This window comes from Lycium ferocissimum, chromosome 3, assembly GCF_029784015.1.
Source record: "Lycium ferocissimum isolate CSIRO_LF1 chromosome 3, AGI_CSIRO_Lferr_CH_V1, whole genome shotgun sequence".
In the NCBI taxonomy this organism is placed as follows: Eukaryota; Viridiplantae; Streptophyta; class Magnoliopsida; order Solanales; family Solanaceae; genus Lycium; species Lycium ferocissimum.
In genome coordinates, this window is record NC_081344.1 from 59,697,119 (window position 1) to 59,712,754 (window position 15,636).

At 35.0% G+C, this 15,636-nt stretch overlaps 1 protein-coding gene across 1 annotated transcript; it reads left to right on the top strand.

Annotated features, from left to right (window-relative positions):
* Positions 1 to 10,013: 10,013 nt before the first annotated feature.
* On the top strand, positions 10,014 to 15,107 carry LOC132050320 (serine carboxypeptidase-like). Its single transcript, XM_059441521.1, has 8 exons — positions 10,014 to 10,484; positions 10,965 to 11,133; positions 12,607 to 12,726; positions 13,215 to 13,358; positions 13,448 to 13,598; positions 13,693 to 13,781; positions 14,068 to 14,326; positions 14,711 to 15,107. Exons 1-8 carry the CDS (start codon positions 10,156 to 10,158, stop codon positions 14,956 to 14,958), a joined length of 1,509 nt encoding a protein of 502 aa, XP_059297504.1. The 5' UTR covers positions 10,014 to 10,155; the 3' UTR covers positions 14,959 to 15,107.
* Positions 15,108 to 15,636: the final 529 nt, after the last annotated feature.

Genomic DNA, 15,636 nt, shown 5'->3' on the forward strand with positions numbered 1-15,636 from the left:
AGGTATAGTTTGCCTTGATTGGTTCATCCGCAAAGCGTATCCATAGGCTTATTAACAGCCTTTCATAGAACTCGGACATCTTTTCTTTCAAATTTTCTGTTACAATGCCCCTTTCTTCGATGAAGCTCTTTCCCAGCAGTCTATCATAGAGCTTCGAACATTTTGCTGACTGAAAGGTAGTGGTATCGTAGTATTCAATCAAGGGCACTTGTGCAACATTGGATGTTGTAGCCATTTTTCAAGCGTAAGTACCTATAAAATGAACACACATGTCGAGCATACATATGAATACCTAAAACAATGTATAATGAGGCAATTAGGCCAAAGAAACGGGTCGAAAAAGTTTCGAAAGTGTACTTCCGTGCGAGCATTCGTTTCTACACCGTACCGTTTTTCCTTCAGCGCGTTCGCGCCACATAGGGGCGCGTTCGCGTTGTTTTAAATTTTTATTTCTACGCATTCGCGCAAGGGACCAGAGTGATCGCGGTGAGGCGGTGACAGTTCAGAATTTCAGAAGGCATTTTCACAAACAGGTTATGGGCATGATTTTGGGGCTTCGATTTAATGATTTTAAGCACGTATTTTGCCCCATCTTTTGCACACATCAACACCCAACTCTCAACTCACATCACTCAACAACTAATCACAATGATTTCACACAAGATTCAACAATTTCACCCAATTCTAATGTTTCAATAAGAGAAAGAGAACATAGTTTCTTCCACAAATTTTCACACTACAAGAAGATAAAAACAACTCTATGAACAAGAGAGTGAGAGAATCACATACCTTATAGTTGCAAGTTGAAGAATCTCTAAAGAATTTAAGTTGAGTGTGAGAGAAAAGAGAGAGAAATGGGAGTTAGCCGTTTTGTTTTGTTTGTTTTTTTTTTTTTTTTTTTTTGTTTTGATACCCATGTTGCTTCTGTTTTTAACTGTCTAGTTACCTGGGATTTCCACGATGGCGCGTTCGCGTGGTCATATGGCGCGTTCGCGCTGACCAAATTTTTTTTTTCTTTTTGTTCAATGCGTTAGTGCCAAATGGTACGCGTTCGCGCAGAGGTATTTGAGACCCACTTTTTTCAGATCGCTTTTTTTTTCTTTTTTTTTTAAGAAATAAATAATAAAATAAACTATTCTAAAAATTTATAAATGATGGGTTGCCTCCCACCAAGTGTTTGATTTAACGTCGCGGCACGACGGTTACCAACTTTACCGCTTTTCTCACCATTTGGAGCTTATGGATTGGGCACCCAACTTGGATTCAAGTTTGTGACCACGAGCAGCGGGGGGTGGTACATATATGACCACGCCAAGTAAAATATTTTTCATCTTACACTTCTTGGCTTTCAAGTAAGGAATGTCCTTCTGCCTTCTTGAATTTTCAAATTGCAAAATATAAGGCTCTTGAACTTCTTGAATTACGACATCCTCTTTTTCCCCCGGATTGAAGTCAACACCAACCATATTTTTCAGAACAATGGTTGACTCCAATTTATTTTTTTCTTTGGCATTCCCAATAAACTCATCTTCATGATTTACCCTTTCACCTTGAGCATTGGGGAGTTCATAATGATTTTCCCATGGAGGATTTTCATCGTCTGTCATCAAACCAAGTTGGAGACTAGTTTCCAAGTATTCTTCCAAGGCTTTTTGATTTTCGTTACCCTCACCTAGCAGGCACTCCATCATGAGTTTGAACTCACCAATTTGGCCATGCTCACAATAAACATCACTACTAAACAAGTTTTCATGGAAAGATGCCACAAAGATGTCTAAGAACTGTGGCTTATGAAATACTTATAAGTGTAGGAAAAAGTCCAAATAAAATAACTGAGTCCAAAACCAATTAGGAAGAGTTGAATTTCGGACCACCCTTGGTCGCGTCGCACCTGGGCTTCTGTCCAGTGAACAATTTCTTTTTGGTACTTCTCCTTGGTCTTCGTTTCCTGTAGCTTCCACGTAGATAAAAGTTGATAGCTTCCACTTAGATAAAAGTTGAAGGAATTTTCATTGAGCTGCTTGCTCCATTTCATTCCATCCAACAAGCATTTTTAATTTTTGTACGTCCTTTTACTGCTTCTTTAATTATTATACATTGGAATTGTTTTGCTTCATCCAATCATCACTCCATGACATGCCAAACATCGGCCCATTAATTCATGTCTCTTCTTGTCTCCAACGTTACCTCTTTTATTTTCTCAATCTCTCACTTTTTATTCAATTTTGCTCCGAATCTCTTCATCTACACACCGTTTTATTCCTACACACTAAAAATATAATATTAGCACAAATCACGATAATTAAAACTCAAACGACAATTAAAAGTATTAAAATGTGAGGCAACAATGAGTAAATATATGCATTTTAGGCCGAACATCAGAGCTGGTAGCCATTTTGGATAGGAAGGTTCGGAAGTTGACATCAAAAGAGATAGCTTCGATGAAGGTTCAATGGAGGAATTATCCGATGAGGAGACAACTTGGGAGAGAGAGTCGAATATATGGAGTGGATACCCTCAGCTTTTCGATCTTTCAGGTACTTTCTATTCTTTACCGTCCGAGGATGAACGTTGTACCTTTTGAGGGTAAACAATACCTGAAACTCTAACTAACTAGCAAACTACCCCTAAATATGTATCAGATACTTTCAATAAACTAATTAAAATAGATGGTCGAATAGGCTAATTAGTAAGGACCCAAAATAAGACAGGTGGGAGAAAAAAAAATACACCAATAAGAGAAATTCAAAGGACTCCGACAATACTTAAGTTTAATTCAAAACTCATTGTTTAAGTGGTACAAGATGTAACGACCCCCTTGATCACTTGATGCTTCTTTATTCTTTTCCCCAAAATACCCTTCCCATAGCTTCATCATATATTTATGACTTGCGAGAATGAGGCAAGTGGTTGAGTTTCGAAATAAATTTAACAAATTTGAAAGTTCTTAAAGTTAAGGAAATCAGAAAGTTTGACCAAAGTCAACATCCGGGGTAAATGAGTCTGTATCGAAGTTTCGAGTTGGAGAGTAGTTAAGTTTGAAGTTTGGAGTTGACCACAGTCAACATCGGGTCAATATTCGTGTCGATGTTTTGAGTGCCTGAGCAGGTTCGTTACGTGTTTTATGACTAAAGTGCATATTTGATTTGTGTTCAGGACGTTCTAGATGTGTTATGGGTGTCAAAACCAAATTTAGAACTTGAATGTTTTTCAGTTGCTGTTGTGGCCGCATTTGCAAGGATTTGCTTGCAAATGCGAAGCCCTGGCCGCAAATGAGAAGTCAAGGGAGGTCAAGGAATCTCACTTTTGGGAGGGAGGGGTCGCATCTGCGAAGGTGCATATGCGAGCGGGGTGTTGCAATTACGATGCTCGCATTTGCAGACTAGGGATCGCATTTGTGAATCCCCTGGCAGTGTTAAGTATTTCCAAAATGAGAAACCGTCTCATTCTTCCATATCTCAAGTTCTAGAGCTCAGTTTGAGTTGATTTCAAGGGATACTTGCACGATTTAGCTCGGCGGCAAGATTCTAATTGTCATTTCGATGTTTTCTCATGAATTATTCCTTTATTTTGGGATTTAATCCATGGTTTGGGTTGGAAATTGGGGGTTTTAGCCCAAAGTTGAAATTAAGTTTTTCTTGAAATTGGATGTCAATTAATGGTTAGTTTGGGATGATTTTTTGGGTTTAGACTAAATAAGTTATGGGTAAGCTATTTCTGAAATAAAATTTCACTATTGCCCTTGGGGCTCGAGTTTGACTATTCTGGGTTCGTTTTGGGTTACGGGTATAAGTATAGCAATATGGGTGTCTACGGGCTCGTATACTCACGTAGATCGTGTAATTGAAAAATTGGGATCGATCCGAGCCTTTAAGGAAAGCAAATGTGTTTTCTTGAGGTTCGTGGCACGTTGCCGACTTTCAAGGTATGTTAAGATTTTTACTTCACTTGATGGACATTTTTGTTAAATAAAGGCTAAAATTGGACTAGTTAAGGGGTAAGGGAATAACAGGGGTCTCGTACCCGTGATGTGATGGGCATTAGTATGAGTACCGTTGTATTGTATTGGACTGTGATATACTTGTAGATACGGACCGTGACTCGAAAAATGCCAAAGCAATGGGCATTAGCTTTTATGTTGTTTATACTTGATTTGACTGTGTTGAAATCTTTAATAACCTCGTACACTCATGATAGACATGTCGGTAAACATAATGGAAATTGTGGCTATTAAGTCTGATGATTGAAGAAATTATGTGAATTGTTGGCTATTAAGTCTAAATGTAGAGTTATTCATTCTCTTATATATCAAACCGCACATATGGTTACGATAGGATCAAGTTGCACGCCTGCAGCGGGTTGCTTATATTGCATGATATTTGATCTCTTACGGTCAGGAGCATGATTAGGTCTTGGGAGGCCTAGACCCGATGTAATCTTGGAATTATTATAATTTCAAGTGGTATATGGACTTAGTGGTACCCCATGGGTCACATCTTCCGTATAGTTCTGAAAGCTCTGTGTGTATGCGCAACATACTGCATTGCATTGCATTTCTCATTTCTTTTCTTACTTGGTTATGTGATTGACTTTATATCTGATTCTTTGACCACATGACTACTTGTTTATCTGAGTAAGTGACTTAAGTGGTACTTTTATACTCTAGATTGGTGATGTTTCAGTTATGAGACTAAGTATGGATAAGGCAATAAGGGAGATTTTCTAACTTTACTTCGTCACAGCTTCTTTTCTTGTCGCTTTATGAGACATACTGAGTATACGTGTTTTCCGTACTCATACTACTCTTGCTGCACTTTGTGGTGTAGATTTGACTCCTAGTACCAGTGGATTTCGTAGGATCAAGTGAGTTCGTGCTGAGCTTGATCCGGAGGTCGTGGTGAGGTGCTGGCTGTCCCGCAACACCCCTCCTCCTTCCATCATTTTTTATCATTCTTTCTTTTCTTTAGTATTTAGACAGTGTATTCGCAGTATTAAAGTTATATTTTCTATTATTAGAGGCTCTTGTACTTCCGATACTAGTCTTGGGTGGATTTGTATTATGTTTTTTGCATTTTCTATTATAAAGACTTTATATTTGAATATTCGATTATTCTAGGTAATTCTTCTGTGTATTTACTTTATTGCATTGGAATTGTTGGGATTGGCTTACCTATTGGTTGGGAAATATGTGCCATCATGGCTTGTGCTTTTTGGGTCGTGACAAGTACTACTCGAAAGAAATTGTAATCTTGTATGCTTAGCTAATGGATATATTTTAAATTTTTCAACAACACTTTTGCAATTCCCTCTGTTGAATCCAAGTAGCTCCTTACTACAAGAAAGTATAAAAATTGCAACAGCTCTTTTGGCAACAAAAATAATATAGATGGCAAAAGTCAATATTTGGCAACAACTTAGTTTTATTGTTGGCATATATAATGAATCTTTTAAAAATGAACTTTTTTTTGTTGCCAGAAATTTAATTTTGTTGTCATATAATATTGACTATTGTTGCAAAAAGTAATTTTGGCTCCTAAAAAAAAAAGTTGTTGCACGTCGTTGCAATAACAGCCGTTGGGAAAAGTTTATGCAACAACAAAAAAAATGTTGTTGCCAAAAGCACTTTTTGCAACAATAACCTATATAGGCAACAAAAAAAAAAATTATTACCAAATTTCTTCTTTCTTGTAGTGCTTCATATGTCCTCCGGATGGATGCAATCTGTTATGCCACAGCATCATCCTTCACTTTCTTGTGTAGCCAATCCTTTATTTCTTGATTGACTAGTAGGTACAGACAGTGGCGGAGTCAGGATTTTCTGTAAGGGGGTTCAAAAATATGAAGAAGTACACATACGAAGAAGCCAAGGAGGTTCAATACCTACCATATATACATAAAATAATAATTTTAACCTTCAATATAAACTGTAATTTTCTGTCGAGGGGGTTCGGATCCCCTCGGTTACACTTGGCTCCGCCCCTGGGTACAGATAATCCCTTTCTCTACAAATCATCTTCACCTTTTCGTTGGAGAGGCTTATATAAGAAATAGGCTTAATGCATATGCAGCCCCCTAAACTTGTCCCTTTTTTTCATTTTGGCACCTCAACTAAGTGTTGTTCCTATTGAACCCCTGAACTCATTCTCAAGTGTGCCTATCAAACCCTCTAAATCTGATTTTTATGAGAAGCAAAAAATAAATTATGGTAATGAAGGTAAAGTAATATTTTAGACGTATGGTAAGCTATTCTTTAGGTCATGGATGTGTCGGTTTTACGTTGGTTCCGCTCTTTCATGACTTAATTAAGAGCTTACTCTTCTTTCCCTCTCAATTGCTGCTAATATTAGCTAAAAAAAATGGCATCATTAAATTAGAATATATATTTGTATGTTGCTAGATTGAAGATAGAATACTATGTAAGTCAGATTGTGATTGATAGACACACTTGAGGACAAGTTCAGGGGTTCAATAGCAACAACACTTCGTTGAGGTGCCAAAATGAAAAAAAAAAAAAAGGGACAAGTTCAGGGGGCTGCATATGCATTAAGCCTAAGAAATAAATGAGGGTAAAATGTAACCAATCAATAAATGTGTCTGGTTATTTTAGAAACTGACAACAAATTGTACTATAAATCTGGCACAAATAACACATTCTTGACTTCACCCTTTTGTGTAATCTTATAGTCACCTGTGTGTGAAACTATAGTTACTTCTCCATTTGAAAAGTGAACTTTTTACTACTTGAATTATTGACTTCCTTAACATTTGTTAACATGCAATAATTTGCTATCATATGATTTGTTGCCCCTGTATTATTATTAATTTTCTTTATCTACATTACCATAGAGGAATTAATTGTAGATGTCATGTTAGCCATGCATGCTTTCATGCGGTAGTTCTCGATTCAGAACTCTCACTACCTAGTTATATCGTTCTGTGGTAAGTAGTGAAGCCATTGACATATCTCCAGATGCTTCAGTCTGTCCAGCATTAGCAACAGAGCTGTTTGGATTGATATTCTCATAATTGACATTGTATGATGTATTCACGTTCTCTTTCTTTATGAATTTGAAAGGGATAACCTATTATTTTAATTTGTAGCATTCTTCTCTTGTGCGACCCTTCATTTCGCAGAATCGCACTGCATATTCTAATTTTTCTTATGTTCCGATAAGCTACACCTTTCCCAGCAAAAGTGCAGTCAACTCCTTCTTCCATTAGAGGAACTTCAGCTACAGACCTCCAGCTTTCCCTTTCAATTATCATTGAGTATAATTTGGTTTACATTTAGAGTTGGATACGTCATCAAATTCTCATAAAATTGCACCAACTTTTGTCGTTGTATATTCTCTGAGAAGTTCTTGGATTTGGCACAATCACATGGCGGTGACACCACATTATCAAATTTACCGCATAAATTCCTATGCTTCGAGAAATACAAATAGACATTGTTCATTCCCTGAGTAATTGTAGCAAGTTCTTTATGCATCTGATAAACCCTCGATGTGTTAAACTTGTCAAATCTTTCTTTCAAATCATCCCACATTTTCTTTCATTTTTGGCATATACAATCCAGTCACCAACTCCTTCGTAACTAATCTCATTATCCAATCACGCACAATAGCATTACACCAAGCCCATTGATGAACTAGATCTTTTCCAAAATTCTCCTTCTTCCCAGCTTCGGTCACTAGCCCTAACTTTCTCTTTCCAAGTATGGCTCTTGTCACCGCACGGCTCTAAGCTGAGTTATTTCAAATTTAGTTAATTGAATCGAGATAATTGGTACTCCAGTTGTATCCGAGGGATATAGACACAATGCATGGTTGTGATCGAGTATTCTTTGCGTAGCTGAAATCATAAGCATGGATTGCAGCTCTCATTCTCCAAAAGCTTTCAAAATCTAAATCATAGACTCACAATTGCGATCTTAAGGCTATGAATTATGATACCATTTGAATTTGAAGGTGATTTGAAAAGCTAGCTTGTAATTCTCAAGAGAGTAGAGAAGAAGATGAACAAGAGCTGAAATTATCTTGTATATTGAATGGAATGAAAATATGTAGTACAAAGTAAGCTACGTATGCAGAGCAAAGTAAAACTGCTCAGTACTGTGCTAAATACTACCAATTAGTTTTCCCTAACGGAACATTGAGCAATTTCAAATAGTACACGAGTAAATTTGAATATTTCCCCTTAGAAGAATATATATATATATAAAGGGGGAAGATTGAAAATGTTAATTTTTACATTAATTTGATTGATTGATAAAAAATAAGATGCCTGAACAAATTTTTTGTCATTAATAAATGCAGATAGATGTATGCTTAAAGAATGAGAGAACCTCCAAGTCCGTTGCTTTATTGGCAAACGAGACTTGCGTGTACGCTTGTGAAGAGCCATATTTCCCTTATAAGCAAAAACATATTTATATTCCCTTTGAAGCATTTATTATCGGTGTACAAAACTTAAGGCTCAAGATGTTTTGCTGTCCCAAGAAATAGTGGATAGATAAAAGGATTTGATTTAGGTATATTATCAGTGTAATTTTTTTTTTTTTTATATTATCAGGCTACTCTAAAATATATTATAATCAGTTATTTGTCTTCTTTTAATTTTACATTACCAATCACACTTATCGTGAATATTTTCTTATAGTAGTTGTTTTTAAGGTGACTTGTAGACGGTGCAGAACTTTAATATTGGTACAAAAGTTGAACTCTATGTAAGATCTGTACTTTATTTATTTTATTTTTAAGTGAAAATGTTAAAGAAATGAGCATTTTGTACTTTATTCTCTGGGCTTTTTGCTTTATTAGGCTTACTGTTTTCTTTGAACTTTGTTTTCTATTTTCTTTCTTCTGCTCTCTCAATTTCAGTTTATTTGACATATTCTTGTTACATGTTTCAAAAAGAATAATATTTTTCTGAATTTAAAAATTAACTAATTTTAATATATATATATATATATATATATATATATATATATATATATATATATATATATTTTTACCTTTAATGAGAAGCTTTAATGATCACCTAAATTATAGATATGCTTATGACCACAAACTTCAAATATTTTACAAACAAAAATATTGTGTTATGTTTGAGATATAAATTTAAAGAATCTTTTTTTTCTTATAAACCCGGTATCGAGCTAAATTGTGTCATAAATTAGAAGGGATGGAATAAATATATATCTTGCATGGAAAAGTTCAAAAGGTAAATGTTTAAAATATTGTTGTGGACTGTTGATCAAGAATATCGTGTCGATTAATGCGACATTTCAACAATTTTGTTAGATCTTATGGAATGGCAGATAGAATTAACTTTATGCACTTTTGCTAAAGAAGAAATAAAGTAAAAAGATAAGTGAATATATCTTAATTTGCACTTGCCAAAACTATGAGGAAACACTTGAGAGGAAACAATGATGGCCAAACAATCATCACCCCTATCAAGCAGGGATGGATGATAGAGAGTAATTCTTTCTAAAAAGAAATAATAAAGCAAAAGTACTCCAATGAGTGAACAGACCAAGTACCTTAATATTGATCTGTCTCTAGTCTCTAATACGATACTTCTTCTGTCTCAAATTATTTATTGTTGTGAGTCTCTTTTATATGCTCCATAAGAAACATTAATGAGAAGGATTTTGGACTATTTTATTCTTATTTCTATCTTAAGATATACATAGATAATCTCTCTTTATTGAATATTTACTCTATTTATATTTCGTCTCTATCAATTGAGATGTTTGTAATCTTCAAAATTAATTACTAGTAAGGCTCGGAAAAAAGTTAATTTTATTTTGAACTTATAAAACGATAAGTAATTTGAAATAACTATTTTTTAAAAATACGACAAATAATTTGAGAGGGAGGGAGTATTGATCTATAAATAAATTTGCGAAAGAATGCTTGCCTTTTTCTTCACCTCACCCCCTCGCCCAAAAAGAATAACTACTTAATTTGTCCATATTAGAATCATTCTAAACAAACAAAGCGTTTTAAGTCCCATGTTTCTTCCCCACCCTTTTTCTCTCATAAACAACACACAATGCCTATTTCACACTCTTCCTCCTTATAAATATCAATACCCCAACAAAGTCATTTCTTCAGTGTAACAGGACAGCCTAATTAAATCTCGAAAAAAATGGCATCCTCGGTCTCTTTTCTCTTTCTCGCTTTAGTACTTCTCCTTTTTCTCTCTCATCCTTCTCTATCTTTGTCCAATAATGATGATGATTTTGTCCTATCATCAACTAAATTCCCTGTACCAATGGCAGAAAAACTCATCAAACAGCTTAACTTGTTTCCTAAACATGATGTCAACAAGGCAGGGAAATCTGTAGCAGCCAGTACTGAGCAAAATCTCTTTGAGAAGAGATTTAATTTATCTTACCTTGGTAATTCTGGAGCAAGTGTTCAAGATTTGGGTCATCATGCTGGTTATTATCGTCTTCCACACACTAAAGATGCAAGGTGTGATTATCATATTCCGTTTATCCAATTTTATATGTCACTTACTAAAAAAGTAGGAATTAGCGTAGGACAAATTTTGTAGCTACACAGTAAAATTTGTTACTAGCTAGTCCTATTTAGTGACGAAGTAGCGACATATTTTCAAAAGATTATGTTAATTACGAAAGAATTTTCAAAAGCGAAATTTGAAATGTTCCATTTTTTGTGGTATTAGTTTATTCGGAAAAGAATAACACTATTTTTTATATTTGAAAACTCTTTAATTATAAAGTTTCATTTTGCCTTTAATAAGATGTGTTCTTATAGCCATAGCAATGTCGCGTTCTTTATTTCCTCAATTCTTTGTCTAGTTATAAACACCATAGTGTAAAATGACACAAGAAAAATATTTGTTTTTTGATGTTATTGTTTTCATTTGTTTAGATCAAAAATGGAATCTTGGTAATTCTGAAGTTCTTCACTTTTGGTGTTAATTCGCAGGATGTTTTATTTCTTCTTTGAATCAAGAAGCAGCCAAAAAGATCCAGTTGTTATATGGCTAACAGGAGGGCCAGGATGTAGCAGTGAATTGGCTGTGTTTTATGAAAATGGACCTTTCAATATAGCAGACAATATGTCACTTGCCTGGAATGATTACGGCTGGGACAAGGTTCTTGTCTTTTTTTTTTTTTTTTTTCTTTCTTTGAAGAATAAGCCAATTTATTTCAAAAAAGTTGTAAGTATACAATTAAATTGACCCAAACACAACTAAATTAACAAAAAAAATATGGGTTTATAACTAAAAATAAATGAAATTGTGATGGACAATTCTGTCACAAATCATGATTTGTCCCGGATTTTGGGCCACCACATAGTCACTCGTCACAAATTTTAGCAGTGGATTTGTGACGTATTGGGACAAATCTTTATTTCTGTCACAAATTTGTGACGGAGTTGTGATTGGTTATTATTCCCATCTCAAATTTGTGATGAAATTGTGACAGATCAGCATGTCCGTCACAAAATTCGTCCAAATTAGTTAATTCTGTCACAAATTCGTCACAATTTTGTGACGGACTTAGTCATAAATATTCACAATGTTAAGTTTTTCTTGTATTAGATCTTTTGAAGAATATGATGAGAATTTACTCCACGTTATTAATTGATGTTAGTATTCAATTTTTTTTCATATCATGCAAAGTATCTTTCTACCTACTAGACTTTCTTTTCTTGACTACTTGCTGTTTATTAGTTGGGACCAGTAGAATTTTACTTATTCAAAAGTAGTTTAACGTCTCAAATATGAAGACGAACTTGGATAGTTTGATTTAAGGGTGTCTTTGATATGAAGGAAAACATCCAAATTTTTTTCCACCTTTGGTTGGTCAAATTTTTTTAAAAATATTTTCTCTAGAAAACAAGCTTACTTACCAAACACTAAACTAAGTAAGAAGACTACTAGTTTTCTACGAAAATATTTTTCCTTGAAAACATTTGCTTCGTACCAAACACATCCTAAGAGGTAACAAATTTTCTTTTCCTTTTTATTTTACTTGATTAACGGCTGAAATCTTTGAACAACAAATTTCCCAACTTTTTGTTCTTCTCTTCATTTACACGTAAAGTCTCTTCCACTGTGTGAACCTGTGCACCTTTAATTTTTTTTGTCCCCTCATCACTTTATTTGCATTCATTTTCCTGATAACTCCGAATTTCTGATAGATTTGTTGATTGAAGTTCCTTTTCAGTACCAATTATTTGCAAGCAAAATGCGACAAATTGAACATGCGAATTCCAATTAAACGAAGCTCTAGAAAATCAAATGGTTAAATAACAACAACAACAATGACATACCTAGTATAATCTCACAAGTGGGGTCTGGAGAGGGTTGAACGTACGCAGACTTTAACCCTACCTTGGGAGGTAGAGAGGCTTTTTTCGGTAGATCCTCAGCTCAGGATAAAGCAAAAACAAAGCAGGTCCAAAAGGAAAATGGAACAATAACTACAACAAAACAGTACGCTAAGTAATAACAAAAGACAGATCAATTGGTTAAACTGAGGGGAAAAAAAATTGAACTGCACCCTTGATTCATCTTTGATAGTTAAAGAATGATAACATGGAGTTGGTTGCAACTTGACAGGTCTCAAACTTAATATACGTTGATCAACCAACTGGAACTGGTTTCAGTTATACTTCTGATGATGATGATATTCGTCACGATGAAAGGGGTGTAAGCAATGATCTTTATGACTTCTTGCAGGTTTGTTACACTCTTTTTTGTTCTATTTATTTTTACTTGTGCAAAATCTCATTTTAAACCTCTAAAGTTTAAAGAATATTATTGTCCAACAATTTGAATGTGTTTTGTTTTTTAACAAAAGAAACTTAGAGAAATAACAGAGAAGGCTGGCAGAACTATACTGGCTATGTAGTCAAAGAGTATTATTTTATTAATAACTCAGAGACATACATTTATAGCTTGAATTCCTAACTGAAAATAGAAAATATGTTTCTGACTTATCTGTAAAACCAAATCACAAGAAAGCCTAAACTAACTCCAAAATTCAAGCCACAAATGACTAACAGAAAATAATTTGAAATCCTGAAAATTAGCTATTGAAAAACTGATTTTCTGCAAATCTTTTATTTCTGTGATATCCTGAGACATAGTATCAACAGAATGTCATTCTAGCTTACAAATTTAAATTGAAACACCTTTATTTTTTTTCTTGCTTTTTCTATGAATAGGCCTTCTTCAAGGCACATCCTCAGTATGTAAAGAATGATTTCTACATCACTGGAGAATCATATGCTGGGCATTACATTCCTGCATTTGCTTCTCGGGTTCATCAAGGTAACAAGAACAACGAAGGAATTCAAATAAACCTTAAGGTATGTATAACTAATTAGCTCATCTTCCATAACTAATTTTTTTGTTGGAGTTTGTTACGATGCTAATTCACTGAATTATATTTGATTAGGGATTTGCCATTGGTAATGGACTCACTAATCCGGAAATTCAGTACAAAGCCTACACTGACTATGCATTGGATATGAGATTGATCAAACAATCTGACTACAATGTTATAGACAAATCATATCCAAAATGTCAACAGGCAATTAGGCTTTGTGGTAGTCTTCATCTCACTGAAACCCCACAAATTATTCACTTAATTTATCCTTAAATCCTTCACTGATCAGCTGTGTGCTATGAAAAATTTGTTAGGAACTGATGGTGGAAGTGCTTGCATGGCTGCATATCTTGTTTGCACTAGCATCTTCAACAAGATAATGAATGTTGTGGGTAACAAAAATGTAAGAAAGCATAATTTATTTTATCTTTCTCTCCGAGTTAATCACATTGTAACTAGAATGACACTGATTTCTAACGGTAACACTACATAAAAATTTGGAAATAGCTACGAACTTCGTCACTAAATCGCTCTTAGCTAATTTTTTTTTTTTTGATAATCTGTCGCTAACCCTCTGTTAAATAAGATTAGTGACAGATTTTGCTGTTTAGCTACAAAATTTGTCTGTCGTTACTTTCTATATTTTTAGTAGTGTAACATGTGTTAACTCAGTTACCTGGGATCTGCAGTACTATGATGTAAGAAAGACTTGTGATGGTGATCTCTGCTATGACTTCTCCAACATGGAAAATCTCCTCAATGATGAACAAGTTAAACATGCCCTTGGTGTCGGGGATATTGAATTCGTCTCTTGCAGTTCTACAGTTTACCAGGCAATGCAGTTGGATTGGATGAGGAATCTTGAAGCTGGTATTCCTCCACTCCTTGAGGACGGAATCAAGCTACTTGTCTACGCAGGGGAATATGACCTTATCTGCAACTGGCTAGGTAAGCTTCATTCCTTCGTGATCCAACAAAACTAGTACATTCACTACAAAAAAAAGGGGAAGTAGTGACGAACTTCATCGCTAAATTGCTCGTAACTAACAGAATTTTATTATAAGCCGTCGCTAAATAGGATTAACGACTTATTTTGCTGTTTAGCTACCCAATTTGTCTGTCGTGTCGCTAATTCCTGTTTTTATAGTAGTGATTCTTTATGGGAAGAGTCCTTGATTATGTGCAGTCAATGCAAATCTACTAATCCAAAACTAAATAGTCTGAAAGGAGCTTAAATGGAGCAACATGCTCAGTATAGCCGACCCCAACTTACTTGTGATTGAGGCATAGTTTTTTTATCCAGGACTAACTATTTGTTCATTCCATGGACAGGGAACTCGAGATGGGTGCACGCAATGGAATGGTCGGGGCAGAAAGATTTTGGGGCAGCACGATCCATTCCTTTTACAGTAGATAGTGAAGAGAAAGGAATTCAAAAGAACCATGGGCCTCTAACATTCCTCAGGGTCCATGATGCAGGTCACATGGTTCCAATGGATCAACCTAAAGCAGCACTTGAAATGCTCCAGAGGTGGATGCAAGGGAAATTGTCTAAGGAAGGTCACTTTGCTCATATGTAACTTCTTCAACTTATGAGCCACAATACCAAGACAAAAATAACAGTTTTACAAGTTCATACGCTCTTCCAGGAAATGTGATACAGTGTAAATAGACTTTCACCATTTCATGTTACTCAACAGTCAATGAAATGTTTCTATTTTGAGGAGAATGGTGTTTGGTGTTCTTTATGAGGTTACACTCATAGACGGATATTCCCTTTAAGTTATTGGGTTCTAAATTAATAATTTATGCATATAAATTGGATTTCTTAAGACAAATAAATTGTTTGCACCAAGGCTATTAGGTTTGGCCGAACTCGTACCTTGATCTGTAGCTCCGCCCTGGTTACACTAGGGATTAAAATGTTAAAGAGCCAAATCAACTCTTGAAAATTGTTATTTTTACCTGATCTTGTGCATCAAGACAAATACTCCCGTAGCAATTCATGTCCAATCAATAACCATGTCAAACATTTTGCATTAATAAATTCTCCTAGCATCTGTGTTTAAGTCTTTTAGACCTTCCCCCTAAAGACAAGCAGCAGCATCATGCTCGGACAATTTTAAAGGGAAAATAAAATGACATGTCGGCAAAGAACTTATATGTAACAACTAACAACTATTCATGGCGAGTCATGGATATGCTTATCACGCAACAGTAGTTTATAAAATCTTCATTGGTTCTTCCAAGTAGATGCT

Bases quoted from the DNA above. Each gene is read 5' to 3' on its own strand.
- LOC132050320 (XM_059441521.1), top strand. From the start codon at position 10,156: ATGGCATCCTCGGTCTCTTTTCTCTTTCTCGCTTTAGTACTTCTCCTT. The intron at 13,359-13,447 runs GTATGTATAACT...ATATTTGATTAG, and splicing joins GAATTCAAATAAACCTTAAG to GGATTTGCCATTGGTAATGG. The intron at 14,327-14,710 runs GTAAGCTTCATT...TTCCATGGACAG, and splicing joins CCTTATCTGCAACTGGCTAG to GGAACTCGAGATGGGTGCAC.